Source organism: Netta rufina (genome assembly GCF_964035555.1).
Source record: "Netta rufina genome assembly, chromosome: 10".
Classification (NCBI taxonomy): Eukaryota; Metazoa; Chordata; class Aves; order Anseriformes; family Anatidae; genus Netta; species Netta rufina.
In genome coordinates, this window is record NC_140133.1 from 20,951,437 (window position 1) to 20,979,380 (window position 27,944).

At 41.5% G+C, this 27,944-nt stretch overlaps 1 protein-coding gene across 1 annotated transcript in view; it reads left to right on the forward strand.

Moving 5' to 3' along the window:
* The window catches only part of LOC311212830 (contactin-4), a gene marked incomplete at both ends in the record, with an annotated part of 145,795 nt that overhangs the window by 110,402 nt on the left and 7,449 nt on the right, over nucleotides 1–27,944 (forward strand). The window contains 5 exons of the mRNA XM_084292463.1: nucleotides 1,457–1,584; nucleotides 22,232–22,407; nucleotides 24,897–25,017; nucleotides 26,903–27,061; nucleotides 27,767–27,916. Of these exons, the coding sequence (XP_084148589.1) occupies nucleotides 1,457–1,584; nucleotides 22,232–22,407; nucleotides 24,897–25,017; nucleotides 26,903–27,061; nucleotides 27,767–27,916 (734 nt within the window). The remainder of the gene's footprint in view (nucleotides 1–1,456; nucleotides 1,585–22,231; nucleotides 22,408–24,896; nucleotides 25,018–26,902; nucleotides 27,062–27,766; nucleotides 27,917–27,944) is intronic.

Sequence of the window (27,944 nt, forward strand, 5' to 3'; positions counted from 1 at the left end):
GAGCTTGTGTTTAACCCAGCTGTCCTGCTTCTGTCAGCCAGCTCTGTCCTCCTGCTCTGTCTGACACAAACCTGCCCCAGTGTCACACCATGGCTACACAAAAAGGCTGCTGCCAAGTCACGCAGCCCGCTGCTGTTCCCTGCCCAGCAGTGCTCACCTGGCAGGGCCCAGAGCATTTCTGCAATGAGTGCAGGCATTGTTTGCTACATTTCTTTCAGCCCAATTTCTCAATCCGGTTTTACAGAGCTTGATTGGCATTAAGGATGCAAGAAGGCTTCTTCATTTTCTTTCAAATTAGTTAAATTAGGAAATAATTGAGTAGGAGAAGGCAGGAATTAATACCAGATTTTCAATGCAGGTCTGAAAGTGGCTGAAGGGCAGAAAGCAGATTGTGGTAGGAGACATGGAACTGAGCAGACAACCAAGTGTTTTGCTAAAAGAGATGCTATTCAGCTGGAGGGAAGGTTTCCCTGGAGTTTCTACAGATTATTTTTGTGCGTCTTCAAATAATTGTATTTTCTGTGGTTGCTAGACGCTGAAGTAAGAATGTACTAATTAAAAAGAAAATGACAAAAATGTAATAGGGGATGCATTGAAGTATTTGGAGTAATAAAGAGAGGATGTCGGGGCAAAGTATTTAAAACCACAGTCTTTTAACACTCTGCTAACCAGTTGCAGTGATGATGTTGGTCAAAGATGCTTCTGATACTGGAATTTTCCTGGGAATATTTAAGGACACTGCAGTGAGCAATACCTGAATTTCCCACTGCAACTGAAGCTCCTTTGCTGTCCTGTGTGTCTCCTACATCATCTCAGGCCTGTAGTACCCACCACAGGCACTAGGTCAGTGAAAAGCTGCCTCCAAGAGAAAGTTAGCAGTGCCCACAGAAGCACTTCTATGATGGGGAGGATCTGTGTGAGGAGGGAACAAGAATGAAATAGGATCTTTTTTTTTAACCTGCAAGCAGCCGAGCACTGCAGGCAGAGAGGTGGGGAGCAGGGAGGGGAAACTTGGCAGCGTGGGACCCTCACTGCAAACCCTCTGGATTTCCTGGAAGACAGCAGCAAGGAAACACCTGCAGCACTGCCCAGCTCAGCAGAGGCATCTGCATGGCTAAGCAGCGAGTGTCGAGCCCTTCAGATGTAGCCTGCGTAGCACATGTTGCAGGGGTTGTCATGGTGAGTGCCTGGTACCAAAGTACAGCCTCACATAAAACCTACACAAGCTGCCGGTGTGTAAATTAGAGTTGCCCTCAAGTAAAGACATGGAAAACTCATGTAAATGATGTATTCAGTATTTATGAATTGCGTCCTAAGAGATTTCCGTCAGCTAAACTCACTCGGTAATGGGCAGCGGACTGTCTGTTGTTCAAATTGTTAATAATTAATGCAGACTCAGAAGAATTTTATGTTAACATAAAAAATACATAACTTCTGCTCCTGATTGTCTCTCCAGAATCTCAGTTTTGGATGACGGAAGCCTACGGATTGTCAACGTCACCAAAGCCGACGCAGGAAGCTACACCTGCGTGGCGACCAACCACTTTGGCACAGCGAGCAGCACGGGCAGTCTGGTTGTGAAAGGTAATGTGGCTCTTATCATGGGTGCACAGTACCCCACCGTGGCTTCTGCCAGCTCCCGGGGCAGTCACACGTGCACTGTTCCTTCCCCTGCACTGCTGAGCCAAAGCAGCCTCGTGGGAGTTGCAGGTTCTTCCACACTCCGGCTCTCCCGGCTGCAAAACAGCCTCGTGTGTCAGGGACAGGAAATCCAGGTGTTTATTCATGAGCATTCTGAGTTTTTCCATCTTTTTTTTTTTTTCAAAAGCAGAAGCTATAATGTTTGACAAAGATGTTTAAAGTAATAATTTGTTAAACGGAGCGACACTGACAAATGTCTTAAATTAATTTTTGCCCTGCTTATAAGTAGTCCTATGTCTGAGGAATTGTTATAGGTAATGAGTATATAGATTATTACGCTTATAATAGGTCTCCTTCTCCTTCTTGTTTGAGGAAAAAACTATATTGGATAACAAATCAGGATGATTGATTACAAAGCAATAAATCAATCACGAAGCTCTAATGCTGTCAGTTTCAATTCTCCCATGTATTGGCACTGATGGATAGTATTTGGTTAGAGGGTCTTCTCATCAATTATTTGTGTGGTGTATAGGGAATACTTTAAAATGTTTCAATGCAAGTTTTAATCCCTGTTTTTTACAGTCAGAGCACATTTCAGCAAGGGATGTCAGGCAAGTGCTGATAAAGCTGGTGAGCCCCTGTTGTATTTATGAACTGCAGGTGACACTGGTACAGCAGCAGCTTCCTTCTCAGGGCAAAATGTGTGCTTCTGATTTAGCTATGCTGTTAGGTATTATAGTTACAGGGTTTTTGAGTAGCTTGTATGGCATTGCCCATGCCCGCATCTGTCCCTGCAAACAAAAATAGAGATGAGTGAAGATCTTGATCTCCACATGAGCTGACTCTGCCTTTACTTTGTGTTGTCTTGAGGAGGAGCCTGCAGCAAACAGCTAAGAAAGCAATGCTCAGGGAAAGCAGGCGCAACAAAGCCCACGTCTGCTATTGCAAGGGTTGGTCGATGACTGTCTGCCCTGGAATAAAGGGGGCAGCACAAAAAAGGGGTGAACACAGCCTGGGCCTCTTACCTGGGAACCCCATGGAGGTGGAGCATCTTTGTGTCCACGTTTCACCCACAGCTGATGCTGTCCCGTATCTCAGTGCTGCAGGATGCCCACGCACTTGGGTTTGGGTCTGCAGCACCTCTGCAATTCACTGGCTGCTTGTGGCACCCTAAAAAGCCAGTCATTAAAAACAGGACTGTGTTTCCCCGCTGCTATCAGAGAGTCATGCTTCTGTAGTTCACGGCATGCCCTCCCTTATTAGTAGCACCCAAGGAACAGGCAGTAACTCCGGGCACAAAGTTCGCAGCTATTCTACCCGATCTTTGGGCTCACATGGTTTACAAATCACTTTGCTTTGCGGAGAGGTTATAAAGGATTAGCAAGTGCTTTTTTCTCCCTCAGTGCTCCGTTTTCACTCGGTTCCATTAGCATTAATGGGAGTGACACGTGTGCATGAAGCAGAGAATAAACTCTTAAGCCCGGGATGTGGATATTAACAGCAGGCTGAGAAATGCAATTTCAAAGTCTATCCCATAAAAAGTATAAAAGAGCAGAAACTATTCTGAACTCCAAATGAACTGTGTAAAATACTCTATTTTATACTGAAATGCTTGAGTTTCTCTGCCCTAAGTAAAACACAGGCAAGTTTTGACAGAAATATGACAGAATACCTTACTTTAACTCAGTTTTGTGGTGTAAAAAAGACTAATTTATCAGCTGATGAGTTTTTTGACCTTAAGATGTGCTTATATTCTCTCCTAACTCATCTTATGTCATTGAGGAAAAAACTGTGAAGGTCAAAAGACATTTTTTCTAACCTTCCTCTGTTCTTCCATTAACATTGCAGGTTCTGTCTCCCTCTCTCTCTTTTTTTTTAATTTTCTTTCTCTCTCAGGGAGAGATGTCGACAGTGTCAAAGACAGTGTAGGCAAGGATGGAAGGAGGAGGAGAATATCTGCTACACCAGAACCAAGGAGCTTAAAATAAATCTCTGGCAAACAACCAGAGAGGGATGAATAAATATTCATATTATGCATGACTAGACAGCTTACAAAATATGAAATTCTGATGGGTGCCCATAGGGCTGTGTATTAACATGCTGTTGTCAGAGCTGTTGAGCCTCAGTGGCTTCCCGAACCAGTGAGGTTGTGTTTTGGGTTTCTTGTGTTGGTTTGTTCTCAGTGAGAACCATTCTGGCCTCTGAGACCTAAAATCTTGCAGACTTGCATGTATGGTTTGACCTTTAAATTAAAAAGCAGGATTGAATTTGTAAGGATGGAGGAGAATCCCACAGACTGTCTTCAGAGCTATGTAAAACATGGCATGTATTTACATGTAATACATAAATATTAATTTTCCATCTTTCTTTTTCCATTTTTACCGTACTCGAGGCTAAATGTTCAATTTTTCCTACACATAGCAAGGCTATAGACTTTCTCAGCACCAGGGAATTACATGACAAAGAGTATAAACAGGCGTATACTGTACAATACAAGTTTATTTGTATTTAATGCAGTTATATAAATTGGCTAATATAGCAGCAGCTCTGAAATAGGAATCTAATTTCAAGGTGCTGCAATAGAAGCTTGAATATGCTAAGTATGAGGAGAAGCCGAGGGAAGGAGCTGCTCCTGGCCGGGATGTCCCAGCCACCGCGTGATTTGTTCCCCAGGGACCTGCCAAGGAAGGCACCAGCTCCCTCCTCTTGAGCATGACTCCGTGTGTTGGTTAAGTGGCGTAGTTGGTGCCAAGTGGTGTACTTGGAGAACTGTTCTGTTGCAAAGACTTCAGGTTCCCTTCAGGAGCAATGAGTGAGACCCAAATGGAGGTTCCTGGGAGCCAGCCACGAAGGGGCAGTGGCAGCAGTCGCCATCCCTGCTGCAGGACAGCAGAGGTGCTCTATGGCTTCAAAGAGCTCCAGCCTGCCAGAAAGGGCTTCTCATACCATTCATTATCTGGTTGTGTTTGAGTGTAGAGCAGGAAGATCCCATCCTTTCCAGTCCCCTTATCAGTATCTTATAACAGAGTGAAGCAGTTTGCAAACGCTTGGTGGAGTCTGTAATTTCTGTTCTGGTAGTAAAGTGCAACAATGCTGGTAATACTGCTTGGTAATACTGTTAAATCTCTGACAAGGGCAAGTTCCGATGACATTATTTGCCTGTTTCATTATGAAGCACTTTTAACATTTTTCTACTGCCATTAGCTTGTCTCGTTTTGACTGTCATGGGAAGGCTCAAAGCAGTAAAAGCAAGAGAATTTTTGTTAGCCTGTATCTGTATCATTTTAGCAGAAAAATAATACAAAGATAATGTCAGTAGGTTACTTTTTTCCTCACGCTTGAACAGACTGATTGTCTTGACTTTGTCCAGCACAGGGATCCAAATTATTTTCTATAAAATTGCATATTTTCCTTTCCAAGCCTATTCCTTTGTGTGAACATCAAATTGGTGTATTGCATTTAAAACTGAAGATTGATTAAGTACTGTAAATTCTAGTCCATTATCATTAAATCATAGAAAGGTTTGAGCCAGAAGGGACCTTAACGATCATCTAATTCCAACCCCCCTTCCATGAGCAGGGACACCTCAAAAGACCTGTCAGAGACTTCAGTGGTATTGTCTTTAAACCTGATATTTTCCCTGTGTTATTCTGGCACTTTAAAAATAGCTGAGCTCATAGTTCAGAGGCAGTACCGTGCTCATCAGTGTGGGTGCAGACCCATAAATTAATTCAATTTTTATGCTATTGGAGTCTAACAAAACTCAGAAAATACAGAGATAAAGCTCATATGGAAGATCATACTCTCAGTGATATCCCTCATGGGTCTTAAGAGAATTGTTTTATTCTTTTGGAACTGTTTACACATTACCACGCTTCACTTTTTTGTTGTTGGATATTCATGGATAAAGTCAATCCAGGGTGAATATCCAGAGTATTATGAGTTTTAATGCTCTAGCACAGTTGTGCGTTTCTAACAGGATCTCTTCCACCCTTAGGATGATGTACATGTCTGTTCCTACCTTGTTTTATACTTAAAAATCATTTATTTCCCTCATCACAGACACAGATTCTGTATAACAGCCCTAAATCTCATTGTGTGGCTATTTGGGCTACTGAGATCAGCAAATACTGGACTTTCCTACAACTGATCTAGTTCTCTGATAGTGCCACTACTGATTTCATTAGTCAAACAAACATACATGTAGCTTTTTTGAGATATATCTACCTACTGCTGCAGAAGTGTTGGGTGCATTAACAAAGTGTTCGTCCTTTTTAGGGTACACCCCTGAACTGAATGTACAGGAACTGTGCAATGGTTTTACTGTGCAGTAGCACAAAATGCTAATCTTTCAGCACGAAACTTTGCATGTGTATTTTCATGACTGTCCCTTTCATTTTTAATTAGTAAATAGAAATAACTTAGCACCATGAATTTATCAGCTTTGTTTTGAGCTATAACTTGACTACTGAGTAACTGGGATATCAAGTGCATGTGGGGGCGAAAGGTGTTATTTTTTTTTATAAGAGGGAGAATAAGCTTTCCGTTAAGATGGGATTTATTTGTGTGTTTGGCTGATTTTTCACATTAACCACAGGGAAAATGCAATAAATGATACTTAAATATGCTCACCCATTTAAGCACGGTCCACGTTACCAGAAATCCTCTGTACCTCCCAGAAGTTCCCCTGGTCAGACAAATTGCTGCTGCTTTGCTTATATAGAAAGTTGTCCCAGGAGGCTATTGCAGGCATCTTCTGTACCATCTGTATGTCGTGGGTTTAGTGGTCAGTCATTTTGAAATACGAATAGCCTTTCTGTCACACTTCCTGAGGTCTGTCTTGACCCAGCCATGTTTAAGGTCATGCAATGTCTTCATTCCTCTTTCCTCACTGTTCTACTCAATCTAATTTAAATTCCTGTTGGTTATGCCTCAGTCCTTAGGAAAAAAAATAAATAAATAAATTTAAAAAAAAAAAAAATAGTTACATGACACCTAGTGTTGAAAGCAAAAAAAATATAACTTAAAAAAAAAAGAGTTGCAGAGTTTAAAGTAATCTCAGAGTAGCACTTTAGGGCTGTCCATATATTATGGGCTTTTTGCAATTATGCTTGGTAGCATACACCAAGTGTATTTGACTGATATGAAAAGCAAGGGTTTCTACACAAAAATTTAGAACTCTGAAAAAGTCAAAAGTTTTAATTTTTTGTTGTTGTTTTTTTTTGTTGTTGTTTTTTTTTAGTAGTTACTGGACACCGTTTTTATATGTAGTCTAGATATGAATATTCAATTGCAAACCACAGTAAAGGTTATTATATGGTGCCTATCCAAAATTTCCTTCTGCAGCTGTATGGAGCTCATGTTGTTTGTGTTGAAAAGCTGGCAGGTGCATCTACTCTCTGTGGGTTATACCTGAGCCTGACAAATAGGTAGTTTTTTTTCCCAGCTCTGCTCACACAAGAAGTTAAGGTCCTCAGAAAAATCAGGTCAGTCCCAAAGCACCCCAGGGAAGATGAAGTAACTGTGTATCATGTCAGCATTTCCATTTTTTTGACAGATAATTGAAGAAAAAGGTTGTAATTGTTGCAAGATTACAGAAGGGGCAAAATGAGAAGCGAGTTCCCATCTGCTGCCAAGCCCTCCCCAAAGCCAGTACCTACCAGGTACCAGCCTTGTGCTTTGGGTTTCCTCAATGTGAACTCGTCAGACATGACAGCCAGAAGCTATTAGCTGTGTTGTGCCGGGGAAGGCCAGTGGCCTTGCTTAATCATTGATTAGGATCATAGTAAGCATCCAGGGGTGGGGCATGGGGTTATCAGAGGGGTAATTTCCATCGGCCTCTTTGGAGATGTGTCGTAGCACAGTGTTGTGGGCAGACTGTCATGTGAGGCTTAACTCACAGACACTCATGAATCAGCAGCACCACGAGGTCTGCTTTTTAGCTGGGGGAGAAAAAATTAGGTCAGATCCTAAGGACAAAAACAGTTAAGTGGCAAAGAAACATGTAAATGAAATAAACTGTAAAATGCCGATGGTTCGCTCTTAGGGCTAGCTGAATGAAGTTAGTTTTTTTTCTTGTAAACACTTACTGATCATAACAAATAAAACTTGTAAACACAATATAACTGTTAAGCTTCATTAAATTTGCAGCAGACAATTAATTTTTTTCAGGCAATTCAAATGGTCTTCTGTAGTACTGACTCAGTTTAATTGAACGTATTACCACAAGCAGACAATAAGAAATATATTGAAGATATCCATCTGGCTTGCATTGAAAACCTAGTGCGTTTCATTTTCTGTGGCTGTCACAAGCCTTACTAATTGCCTCATTTTGGCTGTTTTACAGTTAGTGTGATTTAGCCATTAATGTGATAAAAGTCATCTTGGTGAAGAGCTTGATATTAAAAAGCATAGATCTTCAGCCTATCTCTCCTGCCAATTTTGGACCTATCTATAGCATTATTAGAGTTATATTTTTAAAAGCAGAAATAACAAATATATTGACTCTCATGGAGCAGCTTCTCCAGGATCTTTGCCTATCAAATTCTGCTGTACAGAGAGCCAGTCAGCATGAAATATTTGCTCTGGGTAAACGCAGCAGATGCTTCTTCTGCTTCTCCCTGCCTTCTCCTTTCTGGTCCGTGTCCCTGCAACCTCCAGACAATCTTTAGTCACATTGGGGATCCTGAAAGTGGTAACTGCACAGACGAAAAAAGGAAGTCAAAATGAGCAATTGGCTGATTCTTACAAATGTTTCCAATTCAGCACATAAACGTGGGAAAAATAATTTCTTTTGGAAAAGTTCAGACATTATATCTGTATAACCTGTAAGGTTAAAAAAAATAAATCCCATTTTTATTGTCTATTTTTGTCTTAAGCCCCCCATGATATTGCAGGGTCAGCATCGTTACAACCTCTTCTGCATAAAATGACTTAGAATAATTCCTTACAAAGCTCAGCAGTTTCTTTTTAGATATTTTCTTGTCTTCTCCTCTCCCAAAAAAAAAGCAGGAAGTTCAGGAGTTGACTCAGTCATCGATATGGGATTGGGTTGTTTAGCTCATCATTGAAGATCAAATCCGTACATCTCTTGAAAAAGGAGATGACCTATAGGTTAAACACAGACTCTTAATGAGACGAAAGCAGGTTAATTAACACTTTTCATCAACTTGCTTCAATTTATTTTAACATGATCCATTTCAGAAAGGTTAAAATATTTTTCAGTTTTTGAATACAAATGAAAATCCAGCATAGTTAAAATGAAACCACAGATCAAGGACTTCTGATATATATATATTAATCAAATAGATGTAGTGTATTCACTTATGTATGTGTCCTTATGTATGTCATTGTATATAAAACGTAAGTAATAAATACTTTGTCCAGTAGTTCATTTCATAGCTAAAGAAGACTAGCCAGAGCTTGTTAACTGGAAATTATTATCTGACTGGGGACACTTACAAATTCATAAGAAAAGGAATACATTTAACTTAACGTTTTCCACCCATTTCCCTAGCTAGTAGCTGCAGAGAATTAATTTAGATTTCAAAGAGCTACTAGGAGAAGTAGGAAAAGCTGAGGTCTGTGGGACGAGCCAGAATCGTGCGGTCTGGTTAACGAGGCAGTGCCACCATGCTGAGCACGCCAGAAGTGTGCTCAGTAGATTAAATCAGTTGGAGGTAGCTGAACTGATGGACCTCTCCCGTGTCGGCGGGCTCTGCTGGTTACAGTTCGGGCTGTTGGCTCTGCACACAAACTGGCTGCGGAGGAATAAAGGAGTCCAGCTGGGGTTGGACATAAGGGGCTATATTCTCACGTCCTGAGACTGCATTTCTTAATGGAGTCACTGGGAATTGCTGGCAGTAGAAGATCTGTCTCATGGAACTCTTAGTTTCTTGCAACTGTTTTGGTCTGTAGAAAACTAAATGTGACAATTCTACTGCCATGAGATATAAATCCCACGTATCTATCTTCTTTGTGCTCATTCAAGAAGACTGTATTGTAAGTCTACTAACAGCATGAGTTTGATCTTCATCCCAAAGGAGGACACAGTTTATCCTTTTCCAAGGCATACAGTGGAATAAACTTCCAAACGTGAGCTTCACAGGAATCCCACATATCTTGACTAACTCAGGGCCATGCTGTAAGAGAAAACAATACAACAGAGAAAAGTGAGATCATTGTAGCCTTGTGGAAGATGGGAGTAGGTGTCCCTACAGCTGCTTCTCTCCATACCTGAGTAATTCAGTCTGGCTGCGCAGTTAGGGATGGGGGAGCTAATGATGTAAATATTACATGCATTGAGCAAATTACTGCCAGTCTCCATTTCAGGTGAGAGATGAAGGAATCTCTGCAGGAGAATAAAGAGTGAAAGTGGCAGTGACTCTGTTACTCCTAAGAACTTTATATCCTAGAAAATAGTGACTAAGAACAGACTGGCCTGAAGGCTATGGTTTTTACATCAAAGATACAGAGGAAGTGTTTAGAGAGCACATTTTGTGTAGTAGGAGGAAAATGTGTGAGCAGTGAAGAAAAGAATCTGGGACAGTACTTGGGGAAATATCAGTCCTTTTGTGCATTTTCTCAGAAGCATTTCTGGAAGCAGCTTAGCAGAACCAAACTTCTGAGGTTTTGAACAGTTTTGACTTTTTCTCTCTGGCCCTAGGTGGATTGGAAAGAAGAATCTAGTGACAGTTTACTCAAAGTTGCTTATCAGATAATAATATCCAAGTGGCACGTGGATAAAGACTGCGTGTGATGGTTCTTAATACGTCACGGAGTAACTAAAACACTGCCCAACAGTGATGAGGTGGTGTTTGCAATATTAGAGACTTCTGCAACCTGATTTTCACCTCTTCTAATGCAATTTAAGTAAGATTATGAGCAATCCCATCAAAGTTAATATAAAGCCTAGAGTTCCTTGTCTTAATCCCAAAATCATGACAGCAGAGAGAATTTAATATCAGAGGCCACCAGAATAGGTTAAGTTCTGGGAGCGCTGTAGCACAGCATTCAAAACAGTTATTTAGGAACATGACATAAATAGAAATCTTCATGACTCAATGGCTGGTTGATCCCAAAATACAAGGAAGTTCTGTCATGAACTTGGGTTGATTCTCTCTCACACACACATGCACACTTGAAATATGAATTTTATTTTCATTATGTTTGAAGTTTTTAATTGTATCATGAAGAGCTAATGATCAAAGCTGTAGGTTTTAGTGCTGCTTTCTTCTGGCTTCATTGTGAATACATCTAAATATTAATCTTTATTTGAATTTATTTAGAAAGTCAGCAGTATTTCACCAGTGAAAAATTCAGTTCTTTTTATGTCTCAGTAGGAAGTCTCCGTAACAATTCAAGCCTGAATCCATTAGCCCTGATAACTAAACCATTTGCTGTAATTGAAGATGAATGACATTCCCTGCAGCAGAGAGCCACAAGTGGTAGTGTCAGGGAGAAATACTGTAGACCATGACTAAAGTCCTAGCAAAGTTGTGTGCTGAGAAGCGTGGGGCCAAACTCATCCATCACTGAAATCAGGCTGGAAGGAAGGATGGTAGGGCTGACGTGCTCTTTGTTCCTCCTCCTCCCTGTGTGATTCTTTACAAGTTAGATCTTGATTGTTGTTTTGAGGTGATGTACGTAAGAAAAATTTGACTAATTTGAAGTAAAATGCCACGCAACAGGAAAAAATGTCAGGGACACTTTTTAATGATGCTCTGTGATGTATATTTGTAGTATAGGAGCTGGGAATTTTGAGCAAGTTATAATGACAGAACAGTCTTGCAGGTTATTATTCTCATTCCACATTTGATCCTGCCTTGATCCTGCCCCTTCCTGTAACATCAGTACTAGAGCTTCACCAACAAGAGAGCCAAACAGTAGCACGTCCCTCAGAAAGGCTTCTCTTCTCAGTTCATCACTAATTGGGACATGGAGACACAAGCCACTGCCTTGCAAAAGAGCAAAGCACATTGACAGACAGTCTCACCTTCACCAGGAAACAAATTAGACCTCTGTGGCCCAGAAAATATTTTTTAAAGATTCGTTTTGTTCTTACAGTAACTTGATTTTTTTGGAAGTAGGTGTTTGGGCTTCAGTCTCGCCTGTGGTAGCAGAGGTCTCAACAGGGTTTCAAGTAAAAGTTTGTCTTAAATAAAAATATCTACTGTGCACAGCGGTGTCAGAAGACAAAACACTTTATAATGAAGGTCTTATATCTATTTGATAGGCTGGGTAAATAAGGCAGCAGAGACTTTTAATGACTAGCTCAAGGTCAGACGAGGAAAGTAAGGAGGAGAGCTTTTATTCCCTTTCGCTCCAAGATCTGTTATCTTGCTGGCCACAGAGCAGGCTTGCTCTTCGCTCTGTGCTTTTCCCCCTCTTTTGCTTATCTAATTCTCTATTCAGTGTAATTCTGTTAAGCTTAATTGTTCACATTTGGTTGTGATTCAAACTCTAAAAACTCAAACTAGTATTTAATAGGATGGTTCACATGCTGTGCTTGCCCCTAGCAGGAGCGATTTACAAGCCGGCAGTTTTGGATATGCTCCCTCTGCAAATAGCTACTAAATAGAGTTAAAATAGCTCTCTTTTTCCTGCTTTTCTTCTCCCTGTTGGCTGACTCAGTTCTTTGGATACTTCTAAATTCCAGAGGTTTGTAGATGAGTTTGGGTAACTGCTATTGTGCTTTCCTAATTAGTTCTAAACTTGCAAGTACTTTTTGACAATGTGTAATATCCACACGGCCTGAATAGGCTTAAACTTTTCTGCTATTTATATGTAAAACCTGAATAAGAATTCAGTGTTATGGGTAACTAGAGACAGACATTTTCCATCTGAAAAAAAAAAAAAATATTTTATTTAAACAAACTTTAAAAATGTTTTAAAATAGAAAAAAAAAAAAAAATGTTACTGGGACAGCGTTATTTTTTCTAAGTGCTCAGTTTATTAATAAGTTTGACTTTTCATTTGAGGTTTACCTTTAAGCTGACCTGAGAAGATATTTTTGAAATTGAAAATAAGTAAAAAATAAAATAAAATTGAATAATTGATTGCCCTACCTGCCTGCAGATTAGGCTGTCTAGTCCTGCCCAGTGGACAAAAACTTCTTAATTATGTCTTGTTGTCAGGATGTCATTTCCTGAGGCACTAGAGAAATGCCTAGATTTCTTTTTAGTGTAGATTGCATAAAGCTTGGGAATTACAGATTTTGCTTTAGTGTGGTAGAGGCATTTCTCTATGGGAGCTCCTTGCAAGAACTTCTACTAATTATATTCTAATGATAAAATAGTAGGAGCAGATGATGTTTTAGAGAAATACTTGGATTGAGAGCATTCATGGGATTGATAACAACAACCCAACCAGCATCTAAGCCATTGAGATAACACCAGGAGACAGACACTCAGCAATGAAAACTGAGCTGGACATCCTTCCTAATGACAGATAGCCAGGAGTTCAAGTGGGAAACTCTTTACATTGTTCCTGGGGTTTTTATGTTGAGTTTTGTGTCCCAGTGGAGATTCTAACCATTTAATGAACTAATATATTTGGTGCTTACTAAAATTAGTGAATCGTAGCCTGTTTTCTGTCCAGGAATCCTCCCTGGTGCTTTTTTCACTTAAAAATGAGCATATATTCAGTAGGTCACAGTTCTCTGCCTCCATAATGAAGACAGACAGACACAGTCATAGGAAATCAGTAAAAATGATTTAGCAAGGACAAAACTGTCTTGTTATTTTGTGGATGCAAGATTTTCCACATCCCTGCAGTGTTACCCCTCAGGAGACACTGACCATACTGAATTAGCAATGGAAATATTCAGTATCTTCTGCTGATGTGCAGTACAGCGCTCGTCGTTTCACATGTGACTTTTGGTGTTGATACCTAAGTTATGTCATCTTTCTGTTGGCTTTCATAAAGTATCCCCAGCCACTTTCAGTACGACAGGTCCATCAGGGGGCAGGTAATGAAGTCTGCAAGGCATGCAAAAAATTGTTATGTTCTAATTTTTTTTTCATCCCAGCGAGAATCTTTAGCTCGTTACCACAATGAATCTTATATTCCATGCTTTTGTAGTCTGCAGCATGTTGAGGTTCTCAGGGGAAAATCAAGGCCAAAAATCCCTAAACCAAATAGAAAACCAAATGAAATAAAAAGGAGGTGCTTCCCTTCAGCTGATTTTATGTTACAGCTTTAGGGAAGTTGGGGAGTTTTTTACTGCAGCATAGGATAGCCAAAATCCCAACACAAAGAATATAGTGCTGGACTTAACTTAGTGACATCCTTGAACATATACAGTTCCACATGCACACACACATAATAAAGAATCAAAAAAGATTTACGTTAAGGTGTGTGTAGATATATGCTAGAATTGAGACTGTGACAGCCTCTGTGTGTGTGTATGGCTCTCTAGGATGTTCATTCTGATTGCAACAATAGCAGAGTATCACTGAGAACTAATTATATTATGTTTGAGAACTAAGAGGTGGTGACTTCCTACAAATTGCATTGCTGTATGAAATGGTATTTGTATAGGTACCTGTATTACAGCATGTATGGGAGTTTTACTAACTCTGGGTAAATATATTGATGTAGCAGTTAGCGTAAATGTTTGTTTTAACAAAGTTATAATGCATGGGAAATAAATTAGAATACCCTAAAATTTTCCCAGGATCTTAATGTAACAGTAAATATTTTCCTGTTTTCAGAGATATCAGTAGGTGCTCCCACCCAGCCCTCCTTACTGGTAGGACTGGTGACGTGCTGTGTTCACATCAGCTGCTTGAAAAGCTCAGTGTGTCTGGGACCACTTGATAAATCACCTGTACACCAAGACTTGCTTATTCCAAGACATTCATGACAAATGCAAGACTTGATCTGGGTGGCATTAAGGGTGGTTAAGCTGTGAATCATTCACTGGGAAGCTGGAAATTCCAGCTACTGATTTTCATGCCATTCTGTAGGTTTGACAGCTCAAGAGACATCAGCTCCTAATGACTCTTGACTTGGGATTTATTCTTGCATGTCAGCTTATTCCTAACATCTTGGTCCTGAGGAGGAGGGTGTAGATAACAGACATAGAACTCAGTTAGGAAAAATCTAAAACCATATTCTACCATAAAAGTGCAAAGACCGTGCCAGTCACTTTATAATGTCTCAGTTTGAATGCCTGCCTATCATATTATTGCTGCTCCGTTTCTTTCTGAAATTTTCTATTTGTGGTCATTACCATTCAAAATGTATTTAAAAGCCCCATAAATCAACAATCCCAGCAGGTTAAGCTGTTCAAATGGAGAAAAATCTTCTGGCCCCAGCCCATGTACATGGGCTGCACAACAGACTGCACAGTGCTGCATTTGCACAATTACCTGTGGCTTGTAGTACAAAGGGAATGGTGATTGATCCTTGAGTGACTTGCAATTTATCAAAGATTAGATATGATTTCTCCTGTATCTGATTAACCTTCTCTGTAAGATGGCCATCATTTTTGTAATGGCAGTAGATTATTCCATACTTGAAAAGATGGATATCAGCTAGTTTCAATCAATAGCCCACAAAAGGTGACACCTCGGATTCACTGGGTTATCTATAAAGTGTGTCACAAATGGTTCAATCGTTTGTCAAATATACCAATTTCATCTAAGGCACCTCTGAAGTGGAGTGGCTTTTATTTGAGTCTGAAATGCAAAGAGAGAGAAGGTATGTTTGGGTTTTGTCGTGTAATCAGGCACTGTTGCATGCTGCTATAAAGAACAAGTATGAATTTCTATGAGTGACAGATTTGACTGTCATTTGCAGCCCCCATTACGTATGATTTTCTTTGTCACAATTGTATGGGGAGAGCTTGATTTTATAAGATTGCTTTGCACTGGGTAAAATGGAGGTTGAAATGAAGTATTGTGCCCTCTTGTTATTTAAGTAACACTCGTTGTACTCTCAGTGGAGTGGATATATTTTCATACATTTTGTCTTTGAATTTGTTATAACGGCACATCCCTCCCCAGTATCCTTTGATACAATTCCATTCTTAATGTGTTTTCAGATTTAAATTAACCTTCATTTATTATTCAGCCACACAAAGGATGTGTATTTGAGTATGCAGAAATGCAATCCGCTGATTGACTGCCGGGTCCCTGTCTGGGAGGTGGGAGGCATTAATTCCTGGGAGGGAGACTTAGACAGTTTTCAATCTGTGGGAAGCTATTTTTCAATGTCAGTTTAAGAAATATGTTAATAACTTGTACCGCAACTGCAGTTCAGCTCTGAATGAAGCTGAGAAGGAGGCTGCCATTCTCACAGGTGAGGCTGAAGCAATTGGATGGGCAGGTTACTGAGGAGGGCAGTCACAAGGAGCAGAATATAAAATACTCACTTAAAAAACAAAAACAAACAAACAAAAAAAAACTGGTCCACTCCAAAACAAAGAGGCATTCCTTAGAGAAACGGGCTCAAGTGACATGCTGAAGCACACATCTGAAAATAACTGCATGCCCCCCACCCTGCCGTAGTTCTGATATGGCAAGATTTAAGCCAAGTAAGTAGCAAGATAAGGATTCTCTTTCAGGAAAGCAATTTTAGCACGTCTTAAATGCCCAGCTAAACTGAGTGTATTGCTGAATAAGAGTCTCCACTCTTCCAGGAAAGGTCAAACGTTCCACCCCTTAATCCCTGTAAAATATGTGGCCACGTGTCACTGCCAGCGGTGCCAAAGATCAGTGCTGCCTGATTACATGGAAAGATCTAGACCACTAACCACAAATATTTCTAAAATCAAAAAATGACTTTAGTCCTAAGCCTAAAGTCCCTTTTCTAAGCTGATGGTGTCCCTTTCCCTTTTAATAAGATTACAGTTTATGAGGCTGAACTACCATACTACAAACACGAGGAAGTGCTGCAACAGTGCCCGTTAAGGCATGTGCCTTATAAACCAGTTATAAACCACTTACAAACATGTCCTGCAGGAGCACACGTGTAACAGCTGACAGCATGGAACTGAAGAGTTACGTTGGCATGAGGACGAGCTGAAAGCACGTATGTGGCCATCACAGCTCAAGTCTGCAATAGTGTAAAGCAGTCTATGTTTTGCCATTTATCTTTGGCTTTCCCCATGTCTTTCTCAGATTAATTTTGGCCGTGCCCCATAGGGTGCTTAAACAATCTATGAAGATAGCTGTAGTTTGTTGTGCTAATTCATACTATGTGTTTAGTTATTCACCAGTTATAAATCTCTTTAGCTTAGGGTTATATTTTCCTGTTTTTAGTATTTTTCACAGTGTCTGATGGTGCCCAGAGCACTGAGAGCTCCTGAAGCTGAGCTAGACGTCAGCTGCTTTGGGCTTCATGGTCTTGGATAAATGTTTCAGTCACAAACAGGAGAGAAAGAAACATTGGAGCACATTTGAGCACTTATATATTGGCCTTTGATTCTTCAGTTGGTCATAGAAAACAGATGATTCTACCTCCAAGATTGATTTTTATTATCTCCAGACATGATTTGCCTTGAAATCAATATAATAATGTAAAATGTCATTGCAAATAGAGGACATTGATCTGTAATGCATTTATTAACTCCCTCTTATAAAAACAACAACACAAAAAAGAAAACAGTAACTCCTCTGGTTTTCCATAAGGAGAAAAAAATAGCATTATAATTTATATTAAAAAAAAAAAAAATTAATCTTGTAGGTAAAATTACGCGGATTAAGTATAAAATGGAGGTGAATCTTTAACACGGTAACGCTAATTGCTGCCTCAGACAAGCAGGTAATTAGATGGTTAATCACACTTGCAAGTAGTGCTTATCTGCCTAGGTCTACATAAAGAATATCAGCAATGTAGGTGGAAATTCAGCCCCAGGAAAGCAGCACTGTCCCTTTTCCTTAGCGTTGGATGCAGCCCTGTGTGCTTGGCATTGCCTCTCTTTGTCTTAGCTGCTTGTTTGAAGCATCTGGTAATTGCACATAAACTCTTGCACTTGAGCATTCATGCCTGAACCTGAAATTACCTTGTCAGCCACACCGGCTTTCATTAAGCAGCTAACAGATGCCCTGGCATGCTGCTATCCCAGAGCATGATGCAGGGAGTTGGAGCCTCGTGTGCTGCGATGGCCATGCTGCGTGTGGCAGCCTCGTGTCCCTCCTGCAACAGCCATGCCCTCTGAGCACAGTATGTGGGACACGAGTATTTCTTATCTACCTGAAGGAAATGAACTAATTCCTTTGCAAAAGCGCACACTGCTTTTTTCTGTTTAAAGAGCCAGACTTTGTTTCTTCTCTCTATAAGCCACTGCTGCAGTTTTTGCCGTTCTGACTTGTGTCCATTTCCACAGTTTTCCATTCAAAGGCACAAATATTTGCTACACACTTTGCCTCTATAGGCACTGCTAAGTCTGGGGATGAATTATGGTTCCTTCCATTTTCTTTTATTATGAAAAAATATATCCAAAGCCTGAGTGTTCCCTTCTCCTTCATCTCTTTTGACCTCCTCCTCTGTGCCAGGACAGATGTCTAAATAAGCACTTAAGCAGTAGGTACACAAGTTTCAGAAACCAGCATTGGAAATACTGTCATTATTTCTTCTTTGGATTAGTCTTGGAGATGCTCAAGTCCACTGACTTGAGTCCAACGACAGGAGCTGTGTCTGCTGTTCAATCTTTTGCTGTGGTAAAGCACAGTGTGTGCCTCCTCCACCCCGGGCTGGCAAAGCAGACCTCGTTGTTTGCTAAGCACTTTGATATCCACAAATGAAAGGCACTGCGCCTATTAATATCGCCGAATCCGTTCCCCGCAGAGCTGAGCACACAGCCGCCACAGCTGAGCCAAATTGGAAATGAGTGTATTTGGAAGGGGGGTGCCAAGGAGCCGAGCAGTGCAAACAGAGCAGCCTTCCCGTAGGTGCAAACCCTTTGCTCGGCTGGAACCTTGCTGGCTGGCACCACGCACACGGTGCCGCTTCTCACTGTGCCCTGGTCCTCTTGTATCACTCAAGGTACATTTGCATGCCCTGGACTGACTTTAAAAATAAAAACCAACAAGCATTATCCCCAAGTGTCAGCCTCTGCTTTGCTCTATGTCATCTGTGCTGTGCCTCTGTAGCTGGTGTCCCGCTGTGTCACGTCCTCCTGATCAATGCGACGCAGCACAGCCCTGTGTGAGCTACAGCAAGCAAGCGCAGCCCTGCAAAGCTGTTTATCCTAAACAAGTAATCCCCCCTAATGGACACCCAATCAATAGCAAGCTGGGGTGGGAAGGCTTCTCTTCAGCTCGGATAATTGCTGCCCTCAGCCCATACTGCGATGCCAGCAGCCTGCAGCTCCATGGCTGGGGAATGCGGCACGGCGTGCCCAGGTGGGACGCACCGCGCAGGCAGCTGAGCACGGCTGCCTTTAACAGGGTGTGAGGGACAGAAGAGCAGTAGCTGAGGGTAGGAAATGCTGCTCAGGTCCGTCTCTTCTTCCAGACTGAAAGCTATTAGGAAAGCTTTGTGAAGATCTCTGTTCATATAAGCCAAATGCATTAAATCTGTCAGAAATATGGCAAATTCTCCAAGCGTGCACCGCAGCAGTAACACTAAGGGATGTCACTCAGACAACAGCAGGTAAGAAAAGCCAAGATGACTTCTCTGCCCCTGAAGGGGTCTGGGGGCCAGCCGAGCTGCCCCGGCGTGGCTCTGCTCCGCTGAGGGTCTGCCCCGCCAGCTCACACAAGCAGCAGGCTGAGCCCCCAGCCTGCTCGGCATGAGAGGAAAACTATGTGTAAAACAAACACCACGTGTTTCCTTCACATGGCAAGCACAAAAACTGCAGTGGTGAAAATGCTGAAGTGAAAGGAAGGCGAAGAGGGAGCCTCGCTGCTTCCCAAGCCTTCAGTGACACCTACAGCCAGGCGCATGGCAGGGGGGCACCGCAGCTGCACCCAGCCTCTGCTCAGCAACACCAAGAGAGACCAAACACCAGATTATTCTACCTCCTGACGACGAGGGCTTTCCATTCCCTGAGAGCACTCCCTTTATCATTCAGCATTCACTCGTCTCTCCTGCAGAAACTCGTCAGCAATGCCAGATGCACCTTCACAGCACTGACCGGGAGCAGTTGTGCTCCCTGGGGCATTTGCTGGGCAGTTCCCGGTGCCACCTCCCTCTGCAGCGCCCACAAACCTGCAGACAACAACTGCACAGGGTGACATTACTGATAGAAATTCTTACCCTTTATTTGTAACTGACTATTTCAGACATTTTTTAAAATATCTCAAAATGCACCAGAGTGCTCCAAAGGTGAGTATTACCAAAATCACAATTTTTCTTTAAATTAGCTGTCCTTGGTAACAGTGCCCATACTGAGTAAAGACATCTAAAGAAAATAATCTGCACTTGGGTTAGTAACAGAGTGGTGAGCTCAGTTCACACAAGGTATTTGTCTCTGTAGATTGCCTCTTGTGCCTGGCAGGTGGACAATAAATAAACGAGTAGTTAGTAGAAAAAAAATATATATATAAATTTATTTATTTATTTATTTATTTTTGACTTGGATGCTAACCAACACAATTTTGGTATCATTAAAGCACTCACCATAATTTAAAAGGTGCCTGATGTTACAGATTTTGAAAATGCAAATCTAATAATTTTGATTACCACTTGGCTGCATATCACCAAGGTGTGCCTACACTTGGCTGCCCTCAATTGGCTTCTGAATAACATTTTCCATTAGCTGCTCTGCTCAGGTTATTCGGGGGGGGGGGAGGAGGTGGTTTTGTTTTTCAGCTTTTCTAGTCCTTGAGAAGAGATTGGTAAGCATTCTCCTTGGGGTGATTTGTAAAGTGCATTACAGGGGGCTCCTGCTGATGCTGAGCGTGACTTGGGTCAGAGCCCTGCCTGCATGTCGTTTGTCATCATGCCGTATCGGCCGCTCCTATAACCCGGTATGTCCAGCTGTAAGATTGCAATGCTTCTTGACGTGATTGGATTGAAACCTGGGGGCCTGATTTTCAAAGGCACTGGGCACTTTGCAGCTCCTACAACTTCCACAAGAGCTGTGCTAAGCTGCTTTGGAAAATAGGTCGTTAGCAAACATACATGCTTCATTCTTTATATTTTTATAAACTCTGTGTATTTCATCAGGAAGAATCAGGTTTATGGTATGGACTTCTCGCCTCTTGTAGAAAGTGAATGGCAGGTGAGGGCAATTTGCAGAAAAACCTCACTGCTTATGCTTGTTGAGGACCACGGCACATATGGTGCGTTGTGGGACACACACAGGAGCACTCAGAGCTTTGTAGGAGGCACTCATTGCATCTCAGAATCACATCCTTCATAAACATTTCCTATGGACTTTGAGCAGGACAGAAACTAAACTCCAGAAGCTGTGAGGAATTTTGTGAGTGATTCCACGCCACTGCACTTGGGGGAGTCTCTGCAGCACCCCAGGCTCTGGATGCTTCACATCCTTCCACATTTCAGCAGTAGCAATCCCAAACGACAGTAAAATCCTGACACATCAGTTAAATAAAAACAAAGTAATAATTAAATATTGTTTTAGCAAATTGCACTTGTACTGCTTTTCACCTGAGAATCTGGAATGTTTTACTTGTATTAATTACTGAAGCCTCATAACAGCTACTGTGATTATGATAAGAGTTACTTTGTTTTGTTAGAAAGTGAAACCAAAATAGACATTAATTCAATTTGCTCAAGGTAATACCACCATGTCCTTGAGGACTTGATCTGAAGCCTGTTCAAGCCAGTGATCAAACCTTTCTCACTGCCTCCTGGAGACTTTTGATGAGGTTTCTCAAAACCCAGTAATAGCTTCATGTCCCCTGAATTTCAACAAACAGTTTTGCCCAGGACAATTATTTTTTGCAATAGCCTTGCTATTTTAGCAGAGAGTTAAGCAGTTGGACAGTAGTCCCTGGATGAAGTAGTTAAGATTTTGGTTTCATATACTAGAGAATGAATAATGCCCGTAGTATTTTACCATGACAGCTGTGTGGAATAGACTTTTGGAATAAGTAAAAATATCTATCTGTATATGATTTTCAGACTTTTGGTCTCATTGTTAAGCAATATTTTTTCTCCTTTTCATTTCCTCTGTGGCCCCTGTAGAAAAAAAATATAGCATTTTTATCAACAGAAATGAAAGACAAATGTTAACTTTAGAGGCAGAGGGAATTCATAGGCACAGATGAGGAGCTGAAGTTGGCATAATGTGTCATGGCTCATCTTTCTATGCCACCATTTTGTTCGTACTGCATGACTGAAGTGAAAAATGGGCAATTAAACTAGTGGTAAAGGATCCACGTGAACTCCAAGTGAGGAATATGTTGCATTCTTTTCCATCTTTTTCTTTTCTCCTTGTTCATCTGGACTGCAGCTAGAAGAGGATTCTGGAAGACTTCTTGATAATGTTTCTATCCAACAAAAAGAGAAAGGTATCGGGATAAATTCAAAGATGTGATAGTTCATTTTTTTGAAAAAGTTCAAGAGCTACTATTGTGATAGATCATGTAGGATCATTTTCAGCTCCACATGGGCCTCCCTTCTCAGGAAGACAGGACTAATTTTTTTTTTTCTCTATTGCCTTCATTTGTAGATCCAACACGGGTTATGGTGTCACCTTTCAGCATGGACGTCACCGTTGGAGAAAGTATTGTCCTGCCTTGTCAGGTATCTCACGATCACTCGCTAGATATCATGTTTACGTGGTCATTCAATGGACACCTGATAGACTTTGAAAAAGATGGGGACCACTTTGAAAGAGTTGGAGGGGTAAGTATTAATACTAAAGCGATACCCCCAAAGTGTTCCTCTTCTCTATTGACAGTCATAGTTATAGCTGAACATAACATAGAATTAAGTTAACGCTAGGAGACATCTTATAGCTCATAGACTGAGAAAATAAATGTTGACAGTACACTACTTTGTGATAGTTTATGTAGAATTGTTATAATTGCTTAATGACATGCCTTAAATATCTGCTGGCATGAATGATGTGTTACCATTGTGGTGAGCTGTATGTCAGAAGACCTGCAATGCATTTTCTTATTGCAAAAAAACTGAAAAAACTGCCTTCTCACTTCCCCACACAGAAGTTCATACTAGTTTTGCTGCATCTGTAAAAACAAACAAACAAACAAACACTATAGAACTTTTTGTATTTGTACAGAAATTGGGAAAAATTCATATTTATTTGGCATATTTATATGTCTGTGTCCTTCTCTTGTGACCACATGCTTGCAATAAGTATTTTTCCTCCACGCAAAATGATCTGCATAGAGTTAGAAATGTCTCTGACCTTTGGAAATGATCTTTCTCCTCGGCGTTATCTGCGCAAGTTTCCTGGTGATGTCATTTTGGTATCTTCAGGTTCCCTGTTTGTTTATAGGAAACCCAGTCTGCACCAACTGACAGTGCAGACTTTTGCAATGTCCAATGAAATATTTTTTTACAGGTTTTGAAGGTGATGTTAATGGAAATCTGATAGCTAGGAGAAGAGTCAGGTGTGAGGTGATCTTTAGACTCTCCATTAATTACAGCTGTAGCCATCTCTGTCATTCAAGAACATGATCAAGTGGTAGGTATGGGGAAGCAGCTGTTGTGCAGGTAGGAATTGCTTTCCTTCCTTAGGAGAGGAGAAGGTCTGCTTTTCCTGCTAGGTCTGCTATTTTCTGCCTCTTCAGGAAGGTTTAGGAGCAGAAAGTCCTCATAGGGCAAGTGTGCTGGCTGGCTGGCTGGCTGGCTGGCCAGCCCCAATCCCCAGAGAGGAGTACGCCCCAGGGGACAATCTACAGCACCGCTGACATGGCCCCTTGGCTAATGTGGGCAATCTGAGGTTCCCTGAAATTGTTGCAGACTAAATTTGGGGAATTGGAAAGGGTCACTGCTATGCAAGATACCCGAGGAAGCCATCTCTTGGAAAGGGGTTTCACATAAGGATGAAGCATGTCTGTCTGTCAGACCTTCCTCCAGCTTTTTATGCTATTCTTTTGAATAAAAATAATTTCCAAATATTTTTTGATAAAACAGGACCAGACGATTCACAGACTATGTGTAGAAAATAAGTGAAAAGTTTACTTTTTTTGTAATTCTCATGTTTTCCTTCACAGCTCAGATTTCATCTGATTTAACCTGCTCAATGCTGTACTGGCCTTGTGGGAGTTTAATTTCTAACTGAATTGCAATTAAAAATTGCTTTTCCCATCATCCTTACAGATGATTTTTTTCCACTTTTATTGAGTGAACATTGCAAGAAAAAGATGGAAAGAAGTATAATAATTTTTCAGCAGAAGTAGAGGACAGAAGGGAGTTTTGCATGCTACTCTAAGGGAGGTTTGACAAAGTCACGTGCTGCACTGGGTTTCGGGCAGACAGGCAGTCTATGTTTACACTTGTCAAGAGTGAAATTTGATGCTAAAAGGAAAAGGAAATACAATTTACAAGCCTTGCTTTTATACCAAAAAAAATCATTAAAAGATGCACTTAAAGATTTATGCCTAGGGTGCACATCAGCACTGACAGCTCTTCCCAGTGACTGAGCTACAAAGCCAAAATTACAAACTTTATTAATATTCTTTAGTCAGAAAGCCACGATCACAAGGTTACCCTGAGACTTCTAATGTATTGAATGTTTTGCATCTAGAGAAAAATTTAGAAAGAGTTTTGAGCCTCCTATACATACAGAAACGTAATTAGTTCTATTCAACAGTTAATCAGACATGCATTTGGTGTTCGGAAAACAAATTACTGCTGTTAGGTAATGTGAGATTTCCTTGGAGAGTGCTGTTCTCATGATCTTTAGTACAAAAACGCCAGGCAATCAAAATGCTGGCCGTAATACAAGGCCATGAAACTCTTGCAGATGCCTCATAATTTGGGCTGGTTTGTACTTGTGAAATGGATGTAGACCTGACTTAGACATGTGAACAGTGAAGAGGCTATAAATTGCTTATCCAGAGAGGTGAAGGAGGAATTGAGGCAAGTCTGCCCCACATAAGCTCTGTCACATTGTTTTAATGGGGAAACTGCTTAACGGACCCAAACCTGGCTCCCTTGCCCCTTGCAGAAGCCGTAATTTTAGAAACGCTCACGCTCTGATCTTCAAGGCGAACTCGTATAATTTTAATAGTCCACGGCTTGCATTACGAATGTTTTCATCAGCCAGTATAAAATAAATCCATTAGTCACAGTGTCCTTCATGTGATAATGATGTTTAGCACTCATTAAAAAGTAATTGTAACCACTTTTCCCTACTTTATCAGCAGGATTCAGCTGGTGATTTGATGATCAGAAGCATCCAGCTGAAGCATGCTGGGAAGTACGTCTGCATGGTGCAAACAAGTGTGGACAAGCTATCGGCTGCTGCAGACCTGATTGTAAGAGGTATTTGAATTTTGTTACTGTTGTTGTTGTTGTTGGAAATTTTCTCTTTTTTTCCTATCTTCTGCTGCTAGTAAGACAATTTCTGTGCTCAGATACATTCATTAGGATCCCAGCATCTTGTAATTAATCTAAGAAATAAGCTCTAACTACAAGCTGTGGTTCACGGTACATTCTCAAGCAGCATATATAAAGCTGCTTTCATATATGCATCCTCGTACAGCAGACGCAGCAGATAAACACATGAGTACGCGTTCATGTCCAGAATGCAAAACTTGCACCAACTGAGCTCCTTTATTTGGTGAATTGTGCAGCAGAAATAGGTAGGGAACATGGTCATTTTGCTTTGGTCTCTCTGAATGGTTCTTTTCATCCGCTAACATCACGTTTATGGCTGCACTGCATAGCAGGGTCAGACCATGCGTGGTGGTGGGCAGCGGTGACCGATGGCCCCGTAAGAAGCACGAGAGTGCCCAGGCTCTCCATTATACCAGTTCTTGTATTTTTGCTGCAGCATTATTTCAGATCTGTCAGGGTTTTTGTTTTGTTTTGCTTTTTTGTACAAACATTTCAAAACAGCCTGCTGTGAGAACCTCAGTTAGGTAATTTCCTTAGCGTTGGCTCTGTAAACAAACAGGAGGAACATTAAATTCTCACAAGAAAGTGGCTGCTGGTGACAGCACAAATACCGGTCCTGTCCCTCTCCCAAATTATCAGTAGGGATGGCTGCACCTGGAGTTGTGCTGCATCATGCCACCAACAGTGTGCAAACTGGGAGGTGTTGCTGGGCTGTGAGACTGGATGAGGGACGCGAATAGCTGCTGCATAAATAGAGCATCCATAATAAATTTAAATTTTGTTAAAAATACAGTCACTAGAGTTATGTCAAGATAATGTTACGCAGCATTTCCCAGGAAAAGGCTGTTACCCCCTTGCATGTCTTTGGCAGTCCTGTATGTTTAGGGGATTTGTACCCTTGGTGACAGACCACCCCAGTCCCCAACCTGTTATTTCACCTTCTTGCGTCAGTGTGCAGCTACCGGTTCCCTCTTGTATGTTCTGATAATTACATGAGGATGCCAAAGATTCTTTTCCTTTTCTTGACTTTGGGATAGCATCTGTATGAATGTCTCTGAATTAATCTGACAGTATTTCCCTGCACCCTGTTAAGAAGCGTATAAGGAAATGTTGGGAGTAACCATCACTGCTCCAAGACATGAAGTGAAAATGGGTCATGTCAGCATCTGCCAGGCAGGAGGAGTAATTTGTGAAGGATGCAATGAGGTTTCACTCCTCTTGTGGAACTTGGGGGGAAGGATTGAAGGAACTAACAACTGAGCGAGGCTGCCTTGCGTGATTGCACTCCCCACAGCCTAGCAATATGATTTAGAATTTTAATGTCTTAGAAATTAAATGTGGCTAGACCTGCTGAAACTTTAATTTTAAAGATGAGATAGTGGAAAGTTTCAGGGTATTTCAGATATTTAAATATATCTAGGTCTTAGTATCATTTGAGAACAATTTTAGTCCAAGGATGGAGGAATGAACCACAAGATGAAAGTTGGCTGTGAAGTGGTGCTCCTGGGGGGAGATGTCACCTCGGTACCACTGCCGATAGGAATGGCTGTGTGATGCAGGAGAGGTCGTACTGCTGGTGGAGGTGTCCTGCAGTGCTTTACCTGTTACCCAGCAGTGGAAAACACTGCCCATACTCAGGCACAATGCCCATTACAGGCAGGTTTTTTTGTTGTTCACCAGCCTCCCAGCACAGCCAAGCTGCAGCTCCACACCGAGCTACCTCTCTCTGGGTCGGGAGGGAAGGCCTGGGTGCTGTTCCCCCAACCACTGCCTGGCTTCAAGTGCTCTCCCCCTGTGACTTCTCTGTCAGGTCCCCCGGGCCCACCAGAAGCTGTGACCATCGACGAAATCACCGACACCACCGCTCAGCTGTCCTGGAGACCTGGAGCAGACAACCACAGCCCCATCACGATGTACGTGGTGCAGGCCAGGACCCCCTTCTCGGTGGGGTGGCAGGCAGTGAGCACAGGTAAGCACCAAGCCCCGAGCATACCCCGGAGAGCAGCTCTGCCCAAAAGTCATTTCCCTGGCTGCAGAACAGCGCTCTTTTCAACGAGTGTCAAGTTAGGCAACCCAAAGATTTAGGGTCCAGTCAGTGCGATTACTCATCCATTTTTCTCATGAATGTTTAAGGGAAAACAGAATGAATTCCTATCTTTTGTTGCCGCGCTGGAGATATACAGCAGTAATTGTGGTCTATAAAGACATCCCTCGGGGACAGGCCATGTCATCTGGCCTATCTTTAAGTAGAATTATTTCCCTGATAGAGGGGAAAATTCCATGATGTAATTGCTCATTCCACCAGAGGTTAATTTCGTTCCAGTAACCGTTAAGGAGAGAGAACAATGTAGTTTAAAAAGAGAAAAATAAAAACCATGTAAACCTGTTGTCTTGACACCTTGTTTTCAAAAAGTGTCTATTTAGGAGAAACTTCTTAAGGAATTTTTGTGCTAAAAGCACAATGTTTTAAGTGTCCCTTTCTTGCTTTAGTAGAGTCGCTAGCTTTAGCAATTAACAAAATGTTAAAAAAATAAAAAGGGTTTGTCAGTCTGTATTTGCTTTCTATTTATGTTAAACCCTCACTTCTAAGGGCATCTGCTAGGACATTTTCTCAGCTGTTTTTAATACTTTAAGTGGGTTTTCACTGCACTCCTGACCCTTGGCTGTCTCCCAGTTCCAGAGGTCATCGATGGTAGGACATTCACAGCGACCGTGGTGGGTCTGAACCCTTGGGTTGAGTATGAATTTCGAGTAGTGGCTGCCAACCTAATTGGGATTGGAGAGCCAAGCAGACCTTCAGAGAAGAGAAGAACTGAAGAAGCTCGTAAGTAGTGTCGGGCAGCTGAGTTATA